At 38.9% G+C, this 14,564-nt stretch overlaps 1 protein-coding gene across 1 annotated transcript; it reads right to left on the bottom strand.

Moving 5' to 3' along the window:
• Positions 1 to 1,331: 1,331 nt before the first annotated feature.
• On the bottom strand, positions 1,332 to 3,823 carry LOC129775089 (uncharacterized). The gene is made up of 3 exons (XM_055779345.1): positions 3,693 to 3,823; positions 1,935 to 3,598; positions 1,332 to 1,872 (listed from the first exon to the last, which is right to left on the bottom strand). The coding sequence occupies exons 2-3, from the start codon at positions 3,544 to 3,546 to the stop codon at positions 1,748 to 1,750; spliced, it is 1,737 nt and encodes a 578-aa protein (XP_055635320.1). The 5' UTR covers positions 3,547 to 3,598; positions 3,693 to 3,823; the 3' UTR covers positions 1,332 to 1,747.
• Positions 3,824 to 14,564: the final 10,741 nt, after the last annotated feature.

Below are 14,564 nucleotides of genomic sequence, written 5' to 3'. Positions count from 1 at the left end.
GGACGACGAAACCTACGTCAAAGCGGACTTTCGTCAGCTGCCGGGCCTGTTGTTCTTCTCCGCAGAGGACAAATTCAGCGTTCCGGAGGAGATTCGCAAGCAGAAACTATCCAAGTTTGCCAAAAAGTACATGGTGTGGCAAGCGATCTGCTCTTGCGGAAAGCGGAGCGCCCCCTTCGTGATGCGGTCATCACGGTAAACGGGCAGGTTTACCTTAAGGAGTGCCTACAGAAGCGCTTACTACCACTATTGAAGCAGCACGAGGGCCCGACCATCTTCTGGCCGGATCTCGCTTCGTGCCACTATTCAAAGGACGTGTTGGAGTGGTACGAAGCCAACGGGGTCACCTTCGTGCCAATGAAAATGAACCCGCCCAACGCGCCGGAGCTTCGCCCAATAGAGAAATATTGGGCGATTATGAAGCAGGCCCTCCGGAAGAACCCAAAAGTTGTCTAATCGGAGGCAGACTTCAAGAGAAAATGGATTTCTGTTCAAAAAAAACTACAACCTGACGTTGTACAGAACCTTATGGACGGGGTAAAGAGGAAGGTGCGAGCATACGGGCTTGGGCTCGAAGTATGAATAAAAAGAAAATGCCAAAAGTTGTTTAATAGTTTTTATTTTACTGTCTAAAATTTTCAAAAGGATCGGTCAACTGGGAGAATTTCTACACCTTTTTTTCCGTGATGCAATTTGATGTGACACACCCTTTATTATTTCAGAAATTAAAAAAAAAATAGTCACAATTAAAGAAAATAGAAACTATAGATCAATAAATCTTGACAAGTACTCATCGTATTTGCGTATAAAAAAACAGTTCAGCGTCAAGGTCGAATAAATTATCAAGATTACCTTATACTTACATGTGAGAGAAAGGGAGGGGAGAGACATATAGAGAAAGAGAGAAAGAGACAGTTCCTTGAAAACTGAAAGTTTTCTGACCGTGACCTATCTTAAGTGTATCGTCGAGTGTATATTGAACAAGCTTAATTCAGCTAAAACATTTGTTACGGACAGATAACAAAAGAACAAAATATAAAAAGTAGAAAAATTCGTGAAGAATAAATTTACAACCAGGAGACCAAATGTTGGGTTGGAAACAATAAGTATAATTAAGGAACCAGCGTAAAATTAGGGGAATAAAAGCAATGACAAAGAAATGGATTTGCCAGTTTATTCTGGCTCGCTAATACAGACAACAAGAACATCGAAATTCGCAAATGCTTTGTCAAGGATAAAGTTTCCACGAATTCTTAAAGTTCAATGACCATTCGCCATCCGCCATCTTTGGTTATGGCGAACAATATCTCTAGCATTCAATCAAAAACTCATTCTCTGCAATTTATTTGAAAACAATTCAAAACAGTATTCGTACAACGAAAACAACTAATAAAAAATGATATGACAATAGTGTTTTATACATTAAAAATCTTGAAGATCTTTCAATAGCGGCGAATTTAAATGAATTCTTTTCACATAACTTCTCGTAACATTTATCGAATAAAAAAAACGTTCGATCGAGAGTTTGGAATTAATTGATGTCTGATTGTAGTGTGCGCCATAATTGATACTAGTTAAGGGTCAATTATCTGCACGTTTAAATATTTATAATTTGACGTGGAGTATTTAGTATTCATTTTTTTTCGATAATCCTTCATTGAACGATCAATTTTTCAAATATCTTCTATAATCGAGAGCGAATCTTTAGATGAAATTTATCATGAATCGCATAAAAAGGATGACTTAATCAATAATCACGTCCTCGTTCCGTCTTGTAATGACGATTTACTGGAGCAAATACTGCCGGTGAATAAATGCTTGAATTCCGACTTCGTCTCCAATATTCGTGTCTGACTGCCTCATGAGCAACATCTAAAAAAAAATTAACATTTGTCTCAGTCAGTATATCTATTATCTTTTAGGGATATGCTTACCCGGATGTTGCACATAAAATTTGTCGTAGGAAATTCGATAGTAGCTCTGACGATAAACTTTTCCAATTGTTTCAACGAGCTTTTGTAGATAGGACTGGTGACACTGACCCTCTAGGTGATAATGTAAATGGCCAACATTGAGCCCTTGATAACCGCATACCGTGCAAGTGAGTCGCGACGGAAGTCTAGATTCGTCCACTCTTATTGCGTAGATAACCGATTCATTGTACAAGTGTCGATCTGATAGGAGCGCCACAGCATCGTTTGTGCAGATTTTCATAAACGCGTAATGCACTGGTGGATCACGTCGGTTGTCCGTAGTGTACAATTGGAAATCCATAACATCACCGAATTCACGAAAATAAACCGTTGTTTCATCCACAAAAGGAGCCGTGCCATGGAAACCGACCAAAAGGACATTCATAGTGCGATAATGGTCATTACGAGAAGGCAATACCTTAGGCTCGGTTTGACGGTAATTCTGTGCTTGTACCGTATTATATCTACGTCGTTTATCAATACGTTCTGTTTCATACTCATCGATACGATCGAGACGACGTTTGGCGGTCCCAATCTTTCCGGGCCAATTTTTCTTAGTTAGAAGCGCAGTGGTGCGACCCTTATTATCTTCAATCTTTAATATTTTTCTATTTTCCTGACGACCGCGTGACTCTAGGGTAATTTTCAGTGGAGTCTTCTGGTCTACATTGAATGGCTTAGAGTGCATCTGCTGATATTTATTCAGTATATTCTTAGATCGGCTCATCGATTCGGCTTTTACCCTTATGGAATTTTGTTTGGATGGTGGGAATTCTCTAGTTTCATCGGCATTTATACGGTTTTGTTTGTTTCTGATGCATTTCTCATTATTTTCATTTTCCAGATTCGATGTTGATGATACATTAGGTCCTGATTTGCATTTTGCACTAGTACTGGAACCAACAGGCATTAATGTGATTGGTGAATTGTTCTTCATGTACGACTTGGAGTATGGAGGACCAGGAGGTGGCAGAGGCGGATTTCGTATTATTGATGAGGAATCCGGAACCGTTATGCATTCTATTGTTGGTTCGTTTAATATAACGTCCGATGTTGAGGAGACATTCTCCAGCGTTGGCATCTTTCTAGAAAAACTTTTCGGAGTGCTTTGGGCTCCTCGCTTTAAAACGTTTTCCATGTCGAAATTCATGAATGTTCGTCCCAGTGCAGATTCATTGCTTTCCAGGTTGCAACCTCTCACATCCAAAGCAGGAACTGTAGCATTTCCTTCATCATTCGCTTCGATCAACGCCATAAAACCTTTAACATCATCTACATCACTGTAATAATACGCTATGAATCGTGTATTATTCATGTCAATACCCGCGGGGAACCGATAAAAACCATTACGGTATCGAACATATTTGGTCTCAACTTCATTCATCGGATTAATGCATTTATATTTCATACCAAAACATGTTGCATAGTAACCACGCAAAGATTTTAAACTAAGAGTTTTGTCGGGTTCTAACAATATCCAATATCCAATCTCGGAATATTCAGACTCAGCCACATAAACGTAAAAATACTCCAACTCCTGGTAGTGTTGTAAAAGTTGTTGCTGTGCCATCATTGAACAAGACCGTTGTTGCCCATAGACACCTGCCTTTTTTACATTGAAATTGCTAGCCGTATATGGATTAGAGGTGAGGAAATAGATTAATCTATAGTCGAGCGAAATAAGCAAAACGCTAGAAGTAGTTAAAAGTTTTAACTTACGTTTTTAGCAGTATGACGCAGAAATTCACTGGTAACCGATGCCTTCTACCGCAACATCTTCAACTGCAACCTCAACCGAAAACCGAATTAAAATTTGTGGCTAATCGTCGGATTCACTGTCGGAATTGGACTGCAAACAAGGAAATTAAATTAGAAGGTGGATCGAAGTCTTATGCAATTTAATAGCGAATTCGTTTTTGTTCAGTTTCAACCCCAGTTCCAATCTAAAGGCTGATTTAGACGATGCCAGCCAGCGCTCTAGTTGAAGTATCCAGTGAATAGAGAACAGACACTCTGTTCAGGTTAGAGGCCAATTACTTGTTCGATACTGGTACAAGTAACTTGAACAGATTGTCTGTTCTCTGTTCACTGGATACTTCAACTAGAGCGCTGACTGGCATCGTTTAAATCATACTTAACTGCTGTCGAAACCTAAGTGGTGCGGACTCAATCCACTTCAGTTTCAAGTAAATTCATGCATTTTTTCAAGCGATTTCTTGCAAAAAAAAATTCAGACCACCAGAGATGCCAGATTTATTTGTAAATTCACAAACATATCTGTAAAATACTTTTTATTTTTGTTGCAGACTTTTTGAATATACAGTTGTTTACATTCAATGCAACATTTTTTTTTGTCGGTGTATAAATTCTTTATTTTTCCAGAAGTTAAAAAACAGTAATTACAAAATAATTATTCTAAACTTCGTTTCTCAGCTCGAATTCTAGTGAATCTACATCAATAGCATTATTACTGTGCATAATAAAGATGACGTATTTCAAAAACATTTTCAAAATTAGAGTTTTTGTTGTTGGTATATTCCTTAACTGAGGTCGTAACAAATCTGCTATCTCGAGTCTGCGCCATCCACCAAGCAGCACCGTTATTTTCCGTTGCAGTATTCTCCATGCTAGCTCTACTCGTACGCATTCGCTGAGTTTATGCTGCAAAGTTTCACAACTAGTGTTACAAAACGCACAATTTTCATCATCGGCTCTGTTCATACGGTACATCAGTTTTCTATGTTCGATTTTTTCGTTGATCAGCAAGAAAAGGGTACTTCGCTCACTCGAGTTCAGTTGTCGAGCCGTTATGTTCGTCCATATTTTTTTCCAGTCTGCCGCTGGATACTCACGAGAAACCTTTGGGATTTCCGTTTGTGCGATGAAATAGTTGTGAATAGTATCGGCGGAGGGATTTTGTTGGATATGTGGAGGGAGTGTAGGAAGATTAGAAAGGATGAATTTTAAACAAGGACAATCAGCGGGAGGGGTGGGATTTCTTTGGGTATAAAAGGACATATAAAAGGGAAGGGAAACGATATCACTCACATGTCGATTTAGCAGCAGCGCCTTACATTTGAAAGCTGGCAACTGTAGTTTCAAGCCGCCTGCTTCACTTCTCCGCGCCAGCTGTTGCATTGGAACTCGTGCTACGAATCCCCGCCATAAAAACGTTCCCATCGTCGCAGTTAGCTTTGCCACATGAACGGCAGTCGGTGTTAGAATGGATGCAAGGTACCAAATTTTGGACGTGATGAATGTGTTCAGTAGTATTACTTTCTGGTGCAAGGTGAGTGTTCGAAGTGAGTGAAGATAAACCAGTCGAGAGAATGTAGAAACAAGCGTATCCCAGTTTCATTTGTTCATCAGCCGTATGGAGTTAGCGAAAGTCACTCCCAAAATGCGGACTGTGTTTTCGTTCGGCAACCACGGCATGGTGAGTGGCATGACGTCAGTATAGCCCACTGATGTCGAGATAGATTTCTCCAGACTCAGCCTTGCTCCAGAGACACGTTCGAAATGCTGGAATGTTTCTCTTATCTGCTCCATTCTTGTTGCGCTCGTGCTGATTACGTACGCAACGATGAGGTCTGAATCACATATCTCCTCCAGCCGTCTAAGCAATGGGTTTAGATAGACGACGAAAAGGTGCATGGAGAGAGGATCTCCCTGGCGAACAGATCTCTCGATGAGGAATGCTATCGACAGACGCCCGTTTAGCAAAAGTCGAGAGGTAGACAAGTTTCCGATTTTGGCGAGTAGACGAACGAAACTCGGATTGAATCCGAGCGAGCACATGTTTTGGAAGAGAAAGGTCCGATCGACGACATCGAAAGCGTGACGGAGGTCGAATGATGCCAGTAAGCCACGTTGTTTACTTTTGATCAGCTGGGCGATACGATCTTTAAGCGCGAGAGTGGCCTGGAAAATATTCCGGCCGGAGTTTGAGGATTTTTGACTTTCGGTTAGCACATGGTGAGCACTCATCACGTTCTCTAGACGCTGCTTAAGAATGCGTGAGAGGATTTTATAGTCGGAGTTTAGTAACGAGATCGGTCTATACGAGTGCGCTGTTTGACCATTTCCCTTTTTCTTCACGAGGACGATAACACCATCAACAAATTCAGCCGTGAAGTTTCCCGACAGGGCTTCGTTTAAAACGAGAGTTAGCTCTCTCCAGATGATATCAAATGTTTTAAGGTAGTAACTGTGTGATGGTTGTTTTTTTCCTTCGCCGGTCGCCCAACTGGAACATTGATATAGGCTCACCCGAGATGTATGATTCGTTTATACGGATGAATGATTGCGTAATGTTGCGCTGAAGAGTCAACATTTTCGCTTTTACCCGATTTATAGTGGTGAGCATTGCAGGATTGTGGTAGTAGCCATCGTACGCTAGCCGTAGTTCTGTGTACAGACGTTGATGTTGATGATTGAAGTCGTCGAAAGCGTCCTTCGACTTCCAACGGAAAAATGATTTTATTTTAGGTTTAGCGTACGACAGCCACCACTGAATCCACGATGGGTAATGTCTACGCCGGCGGGTCCAGTATTGCCAGCGCACGTGGAACTCGTGGATGTTATCTGGTGTTAATAGGTGAGGACGGAGATACCAAAAGCCACGACCAGGTTCGCGACCTGATTGCGGGAGGCAGATTCGCGCCGTAACGGCTTTGTGATCAGTAAAGGAGCAAACGTGGGTGTTGGTTGTTCTCAACATGCTCTGTAGTCCACGGCTTACGTACATACGATCAAGGCGTGAAGATGAAGTTTGTGTAATATATGTATGACCGGGCACATTCGGGCAGAGGTGTTCCCAATCATCGTGGAGCTGCAGTTGTTGCACGGATGATAGAAGAGCGGGGCTGGGATTGTATCCAGTCGCATCACGCTGCCTTAACACACAGTTGAAATCACCTGCTATCAATGTGTGTTCTGTGTTATGACAGAGATAGTAAGCCAGAGTGTTGGTGAAGAAGCGCTCTCTCTCCGCTCGGAGGTTCGTACCAGAGGGAGCGTAAATACTGCAAATAGTCGTATTTTGCACCCGTAGCGCAATCAATCGTCCGTCTAAGCTTTTCTCGACATTTGAGAAACGCAGATGCTCTTTAAGCGCTATTGCCGTTCCTCTGCGTGAGTGATCCACGTTGCAAACGACGTTATAACCAGGCAAGAGAAGTTGTTCGTTCTCTACCTCTTGCAAGAGTGCGATGTCGATGTCCAAATTTCGTAGAAAAGTCCGTAGTGCGTTGAGTTTTGTCGAGTTGGTGATGGTGTTGATGTTGATCGTGGTAATGTTATAGTTCGTGAGAGACATTATATTTCGCTGTCCATCTCCTCGCCCATATCGTCAGCATAGTTCTGTCGTTGCTTCTTGCCTGGAGGACGACTACTATTCTTTCTCCGACTGCTTCCCGAAGCTGACGAGTTGTCTGTTTCATTTCCATCGTTGTTTTGACGTGTAACCATTCGGCTGATTGAACCTACCAACAGCGGTGGTGCCATAAGAGAGGTACTTTGTTCGGGAAGGTTTGTTTTCGCGGACAGCTTCAGAGCAGCGAGCGAAGGTTGGGTTGGGTTTTGTTGTTGAGTCGGTGGTTGTGTCTGTTGTCTACCTCTCTCAGCGGCGCTCGCTGTCGAAGGTGCGACAGACATGGTCTTCTGTTTCGATGAGGTAGGTTTCGGAGCAGAAGGTTGTGAACCCTTTTGCTTTGCTACATTGGCATATGTCTTCTGCACAAGTAGTTTCTTGTTTTGTACACAGGAGATGCCATTGTGTGCAAATTCACAGCAGTGGCGGCATGTCTGCAGCTGGCCGGGGTACGTCACATTCGTTGTTTGACCGTCGATGGTGATGTAGCTCTCAATATTGCGCTTTACCATCATGCGCGCAATACGAGCACCAGTCGGGCGTCCAGCGAAGCGATATTTGCTGTCCCAGAGTTGATCGGTGACCGAGAGTACCTCACCGTAGGCGCTGAGAAATTCAGCGATTTGTTCGTTTGTTATATCTTCGGATAGGTCTGTCAGCTTCACCTCTACAGCCCCGTCCTCCAATGTAATACGAAGTTTATATGTTTTACCGTCCACTTCTGTCTCATGCTTGTTGTCGTGCTCTGCCACTATTCTCTGCGCTAGTTCTAGACCGATGACCTTTACAAAGGCACAGCCAAGTGCTCTGCTTGGCTGGAGACGAAGGACTTGCTCATACGACAGGCCCAGCTCGGAAGCAACAAAGTCGTGAAGCTCCTCATATGAAGGCTTCCTCGGCACGTTCGCATAATCTATGCGAAACGTGTTTTCGCGTCGAACACTCATCGCGGCGATATTCGCGGCGGGAGAACTTCACGAAACAAAATAATGATGAAACCAATATATATAACAATCCGAGAATCGATCCGAAAATCCGAAAAATATAGCTGGCGTGTGACTTCTAGCAGGACAATACGTCTGTTCCGCTTAGAAGTTGAGCGCTGACTGATTCATCACAACAAAGATATTTGACTCACCGTATGACATTTTTCCATAGTTTTAATACATAAAAAGTTTTAATATTTAGTTTATATCAATACACATTACGTTAGACCAATTTGTTGAGTTATTCATCAACACTTTGCCGTTCGGCGTAAGCACAGTAGTTATATGTGCATACTAGCGCCTAACTGCCGGTGTCACCACAGTGGTTACGTGCGCAAAATTGGTCGCACCGCAGTGATGTCTGAGCATAGTATCGCTCAGTGGCTGACGACAGTACTTCAGCATCTTTTGCATTCTGTTGGTGTTTTGTTTTGTAACAATATCTTGTACACGTCAACGATTTATGATTTCATAAGTACTTTTGCCCTGACATCATTGCAGACGAAAGAGACGATATGATTCTTCACGATGAATGAAAAATTGCATTCATTTTCTATACATACTATACATTAACTATACTATACTTCGAAATTCCATGTTAAAATAATCATAACTTTTGAACAACTGAACCGATTCAGATAATCGACATATCAAATTGAAGCCAATGATAGATCTTCTTTGAAAAAATATACATACTTTCGAAAAATGTGGATTTTCGCTTTAGTAATTATTGTGTTATCTTTCCATAGTTTTTTCGATTGAATATAAAGGGCGCTATATTTTTACATAATTTTGTTTGAAAGCTGAGGTTTTATACGTAATGTATTTCGAAAATAAATGAAGGGTTTTTTTAGTTTTTGAGTTATGGTTTTTCAAATTTAAGTTGTTTTCAGTATTCGTTCAATATTTATATGCAGCCAGACGAAATATATGCGGCTGGAATCGCAAGTGCAATAATGTTTTTAAATAAGACCAGTCCATTGGCTTCAATTTAATATGTCGATTAACCAAATCGGTCCAGTCGTTCAAAAGTTATGAATTTTTGAAAAAGTAATTTTTGGAAGAAAAGTCAAAAAAATGATTTATCGTACCATCGGTTCAATTTGAAAAATCATAACTCATAAATGAAAAAAATCACATTTCTGAGTTCTGGATATGTTATGTAAAAGACCTCAGTTTTCAAGAAAAAATTTAAAAAAAATATAGCGCCCTCTAGTCTGGAGCCATGAGAACATCAAAAATCAAATATAGTCAATAATTACAAAAACAAAATCCAATTTTTTTGCAAGTGTTTTTCTAAAAAATACCATTTAATTTTATTTAGTTTGATTTCGGATGACCAAATCGGTTCTGCAGTTCGAAAGTCATGAATTTTCGAAAAAGTTCTGAAAAAAAACAAAATGAATGAGTTTTTCGGACCACCCTAAAATATTGATTAGCACCATAATGAAAAAATGGAAAAATACGGGTCAAATATTTTGCGATAAAGGACAAATCTACCACTTTTCACGAAAATCTGGAAATAAATATACAGCCATTCCATGTGAATGCGATATAGTGGTTCTCAAGGGGCAAAATGATTTTTCGTATCACCGGTTAACTTTGAAAAACCATATCTCAAAAACGAAAAAAGAAGCATCTATGAAATCGAGATATGTCATGTAAAACATCCTCAGCTTTCAAGAAAAATATAAAAAATATAGCGCCAATGAAAACAATAAAAAACAACTACAATCGATAATTACGAAAATGATTTTTTTTGCTAGCTCAATATTTTTCAATAAAAAGCTAGCTCATTGGCTTCAATTATATATGCCGATAATCTAAACCTATTCAGTGGTTCTAAAGTTATGAATTTTTGAAAATGTCAATTTTGGGAAAAAGTAGGAAAAATGATATTTCGGACCACACTAAAATGGAAATGGTCACCCCAACGAAAAAATAAAAAATATGGGTCTAATGTTTTGCGATAAAGAACAAAACCATCACTTTTCATCGCAATCTGAGAACCACTATATCGGTTTGGCATGGATACAGCCGTTCCAAATATACAAAATATATAATACAAAATATATAATAATATACAAAAGACAATCTTACGTGCATCGCGATGTATAAAGTATTAATGAATCTGTGAAAAAGACATTTCTACAGATCCGCACTTTTACAGACATTTCCACATTTTCAATAGACTTTCACAAATTTTTACAGACCTTTTTTAAAAATCTTCTGGCAACTCTTCGTTCCACTTTTTATCGAATATTTTCAAATCGCAGGAGTAAACATTTACGTGACTGTGACTTCGTTTGTTTTTATTCCGTAAGGAAAAACATTATATTAGGGAAAGTGGACATTGGAAATGCGTTGCTCAGTGAAATGCTGCCCGAATACGAGTGAAAATGTTTGCGTAAGCTTTTATCGATTACCCTCGGAAACGATTTTAAAGACGTGCTGGGTCGATTTTTTGCGGAGACAACAAACTAGTTCCGAATAAGGGTTCCCGTATCTGTGGAGTAAGTACGATGTTTGAATTATTGAAAACCAAGTGTAGCAAACCTTTCATACATATTTTCAGGATCGTTTTGATAGAAATACATCGTTTCGTTTCAACTGGAAAGGAAACCTCGTGAAAAACTGTAATGCCTTCCCAACAATTAAACCGGCATTTGACTCGGAGGATTACGTTCATCATCAACAAGAAGTGCAGATTGCTTTATCGTTATATTCATCATCAGCACTAGCGGATCATAATTACGCGGATTCCATTCGGTCAGCTTCACTAGCAAGGCTGTTTTCACCAAAGTTAGAAAAAACATTTCACTTTTGCTATGTATTTATGTATCGAAATTCGTCAATGTCGAATTTTGCTCCCACATTGAAATCTTGGAGTGAACTAAGCGTTATTCGTATGTTGTTGATATCGTGTCAGGTTGTGATACCTTGCAATATGAGATGTTCTTTCATAGATGCAATGATCAATTAAACAATTGAAGGAAAATGTAGTTCATTCATTTTATAAGTTTAATTATTTTTGCCTTTGATAATAATACCTTTTTTATAGTGTTGCTTATCATAAGAAAAATAACACTCCTGATCGTTGGCTCTGTTTTAACATTTCAATTGGATCTTTTTTGACAGCCGTTTTGATTCAGTCCGCACTACCTAGGTCGAAACGTTTTTTTATTCACTCAGTTTCAACCTAGTTTCGCACTAGGTTCAACCCGAAAGCTGTTGGGTTCGCACTGATATGTTTCACGGGTTCGCACTCAGGTTCCCCAATACAACCATACTGAACTGTCAAGTTCCGAGTACTGTTTTGGATATTTAAAAATAAAAACTGTGAAAATGGAAATCCTGCTGCTTTTGCTTTTGTATTATTGGAATCTTAATCCAATTCGGATTCCGATTTTGAAGAGTCTATTCGCTTGGTCCATTTGATCTGACATAGAATAATTTACCTCCCAAGCTCTAATATCGCCACTAGACGTCGACACTGTGCATTTGTCATCGCAGATATAAACAAATCAGACTATGGGCCTGATTCTCAAATACACTTCACGATGGAAACAAAATGAAGTGTATCCGCTATGACAACGGTACGGTGTCGACATCTGGATACGAAATTATTTTCCCACTAAAACTTACTATAATATCAAATTATCTTCAGATAAAATTTTGGTATGAGATTATTATACCACATGAAGAAAACAACATTTTCCATTCACATTGAACACCAGTTTAATACGAAGAAGGTATTTTTCATTAATGATTTTTATTTGAAAAGTACTCATTCTGCCTGAAAACTCATTATTATCTTCGACACTCCACTAACTCGTGAAACGTAGTTCAATGGCGTGCCGTTTATTTCGTTTCCACCGTGAAGTGTATTCGAGAATCAGGCCCATACCGTTTCATGTCATGAAAATCTATAAAATAAAATTGTGTTGATATCAATACAATTATTATTGTTGCGTTCAATGGGTTTTTAGCAACTTTAACATTGGTTAAGAAAATTATATTGCAGAGCTCGGAACACTGCCACAGCTGCTTCTGCTGCCAAAAATAGTAAACGGAAAAGTATTACAATCATCCGGAAAACTAATTTCGTATGCAGATGTCGACACCGTACCGCGAATATGTTTCGTTTCGTTTCCACCGTGAAGTGTATTCGAGAATCAGGCCCTATGACTCAGGAATAACATTTTATTGAGTAGTTTTTATAGCTGTTTCGATGATGTTGTCTGGCATCAGTGTCAAAAAAATAACGGAAAATTGAAAAATGAAAATTTAACTTTCAGAGCACTAGCTCGAATTTCCCGACGGAGATGAAAAAATGAGCACCATTGTGGCAGCCATTTGTGGCTTCCTTCCACCTTCACCTTAAACGAATGAAATCTCGCGTAACTTTTGAAAAGGTCCTATGTAACAAATGTAAACAAATCGAGTTAATGGATGCACACTATCAGTTTTCAATCATTAAATGTATTGTAAAAACAATTGTTCAAGTATCTATCCTCTTCATCTTTTGATCACCGATACAAAAAATGTCCAATGTACAAATTCGGATTTTCAGGTGTACACAGACACCTGAAAGAATCTATCAGACTGATATTCACCCCTGTTCCAGGACCCGATCGGATTTGAAGTTAGCACGAACTGAATTTGGGCCTGATAATGTCGTAGAGAGTAAATTGACTAACTTGGATGAATTATTTTGATTACAAATGAAACGGATATTCGGTATCCGGCCTATCCGGCCAATATTTGCTATTCGGCTGGAATACTAAAGAAAAAAAACAATAATTTCTTAGTCATCGATTTTGTTAGCAATGGGTTTTTTTTCCTGAAGACGACGTTGACTATTATTTCCTTTGCCATTTCAGAACTTGCAATTTTTGTTATTTCTTCAAACGGTGTCAGAAGCCTGACTCACTGCTTCACTTTTGTGTCGTCAAATTAGTGGGTTTGTAGCTCCCTATGATAGTTTTGATAAAGTACCCTCTTTCAGATTATCATCCATGATGTTGTTTAGTCTTAAATTAAAATAATTAATTGATGTTATTTGTTTATTTAAATAAGTAGTGCAGTAGAGCCCCGATAATCCGTGAAATAGATTGACAAGCTCACCGTAGATAGCATTCGTGGATAACGGAATAAAAGACTTATAAGTGGTGCAAACTCGTAAAACAAATATTTTAACATCAAAAGTATGTTTTATCAATACAGAAATCATTAACCTACCCGTACACAACAGTTGTCAGATAATATGAAAAACTTGATTAAAACAAATAGCAAGAGCCTACCACTAGCTGACAAATTCCGGAAGGCCTATTATATTAATATGTAACTCACCTTCACAGATAATCGCACAGAGGTTCCATTTTCTTACTCTTACCAGGCCAGTTTTAACATTATTTCAATATATCCACAAAAATCTTATCAGAATGAATGTTCTTACTGAAATTTTTTTCTCAAGATTCTTTGCGAAAATCTTTAGCACTATTGCTGTAGTCTTAGAGCCCCCGTAGACTGCAGACTTTTTACCGGCCGATAGTTTGTAGTTTGGTAAGCTTCTTAATCAGTACAAAAGACTTATTTCGGCTTATGATGTAGGTGACTCGAGAGACCATCCTGGAGGAACCCAAATTGTTCATCATGGGAGACACTATTTTCATCCGCAAAGAAAAAATATTCGGCTTTGAGTTGATTCTTCAAATTTCAAAATAAATTTGAATATGTTTGTTCCTTGAACACTGTTCGAACTTAGTTCGAAACTCCTTGAATCGGTCTTGTTTATGACAGATCAAAGCTGGAATTTATTGCATTTAGTTTAGTAACAATTTGTTTTCAAATTTTATAATAAAACTTACAATTATAGTTTCGTTCTAAAGTTCCTTGCAGATGCCGCTCAAATAACGACGGATTATTTTTCAAACCTAGTTTGAGTTTAGTTTTGATTTAATTATATGAGTTTGGATGAATATAATAATATTTGAATTACTCACTTTTTTTTTATCCCATTTATTTATTAGACTCATTAGCATTTAGCTGTAACAGAGCCGGGTTTAATCGTGTACATGTACATATGTTTATGTTTCTATGAATTGTGAATTACACAGTAGTTAGTAGTAGCCATTTAGGCGTTAAGTTATCTGTTCCATTACATTATGGTAAAATACACAGTAGTAGCCATTTAGGCGTAAGGGTATTCTTTCTGTTCATCCATTGTTCAGC

Source organism: Toxorhynchites rutilus, chromosome 3 (genome assembly GCF_029784135.1).
Source record: "Toxorhynchites rutilus septentrionalis strain SRP chromosome 3, ASM2978413v1, whole genome shotgun sequence".
Taxonomy (NCBI): Eukaryota; Metazoa; Arthropoda; class Insecta; order Diptera; family Culicidae; genus Toxorhynchites; species Toxorhynchites rutilus.
This window is presented reverse-complemented; position numbering and strand designations above follow the sequence as displayed.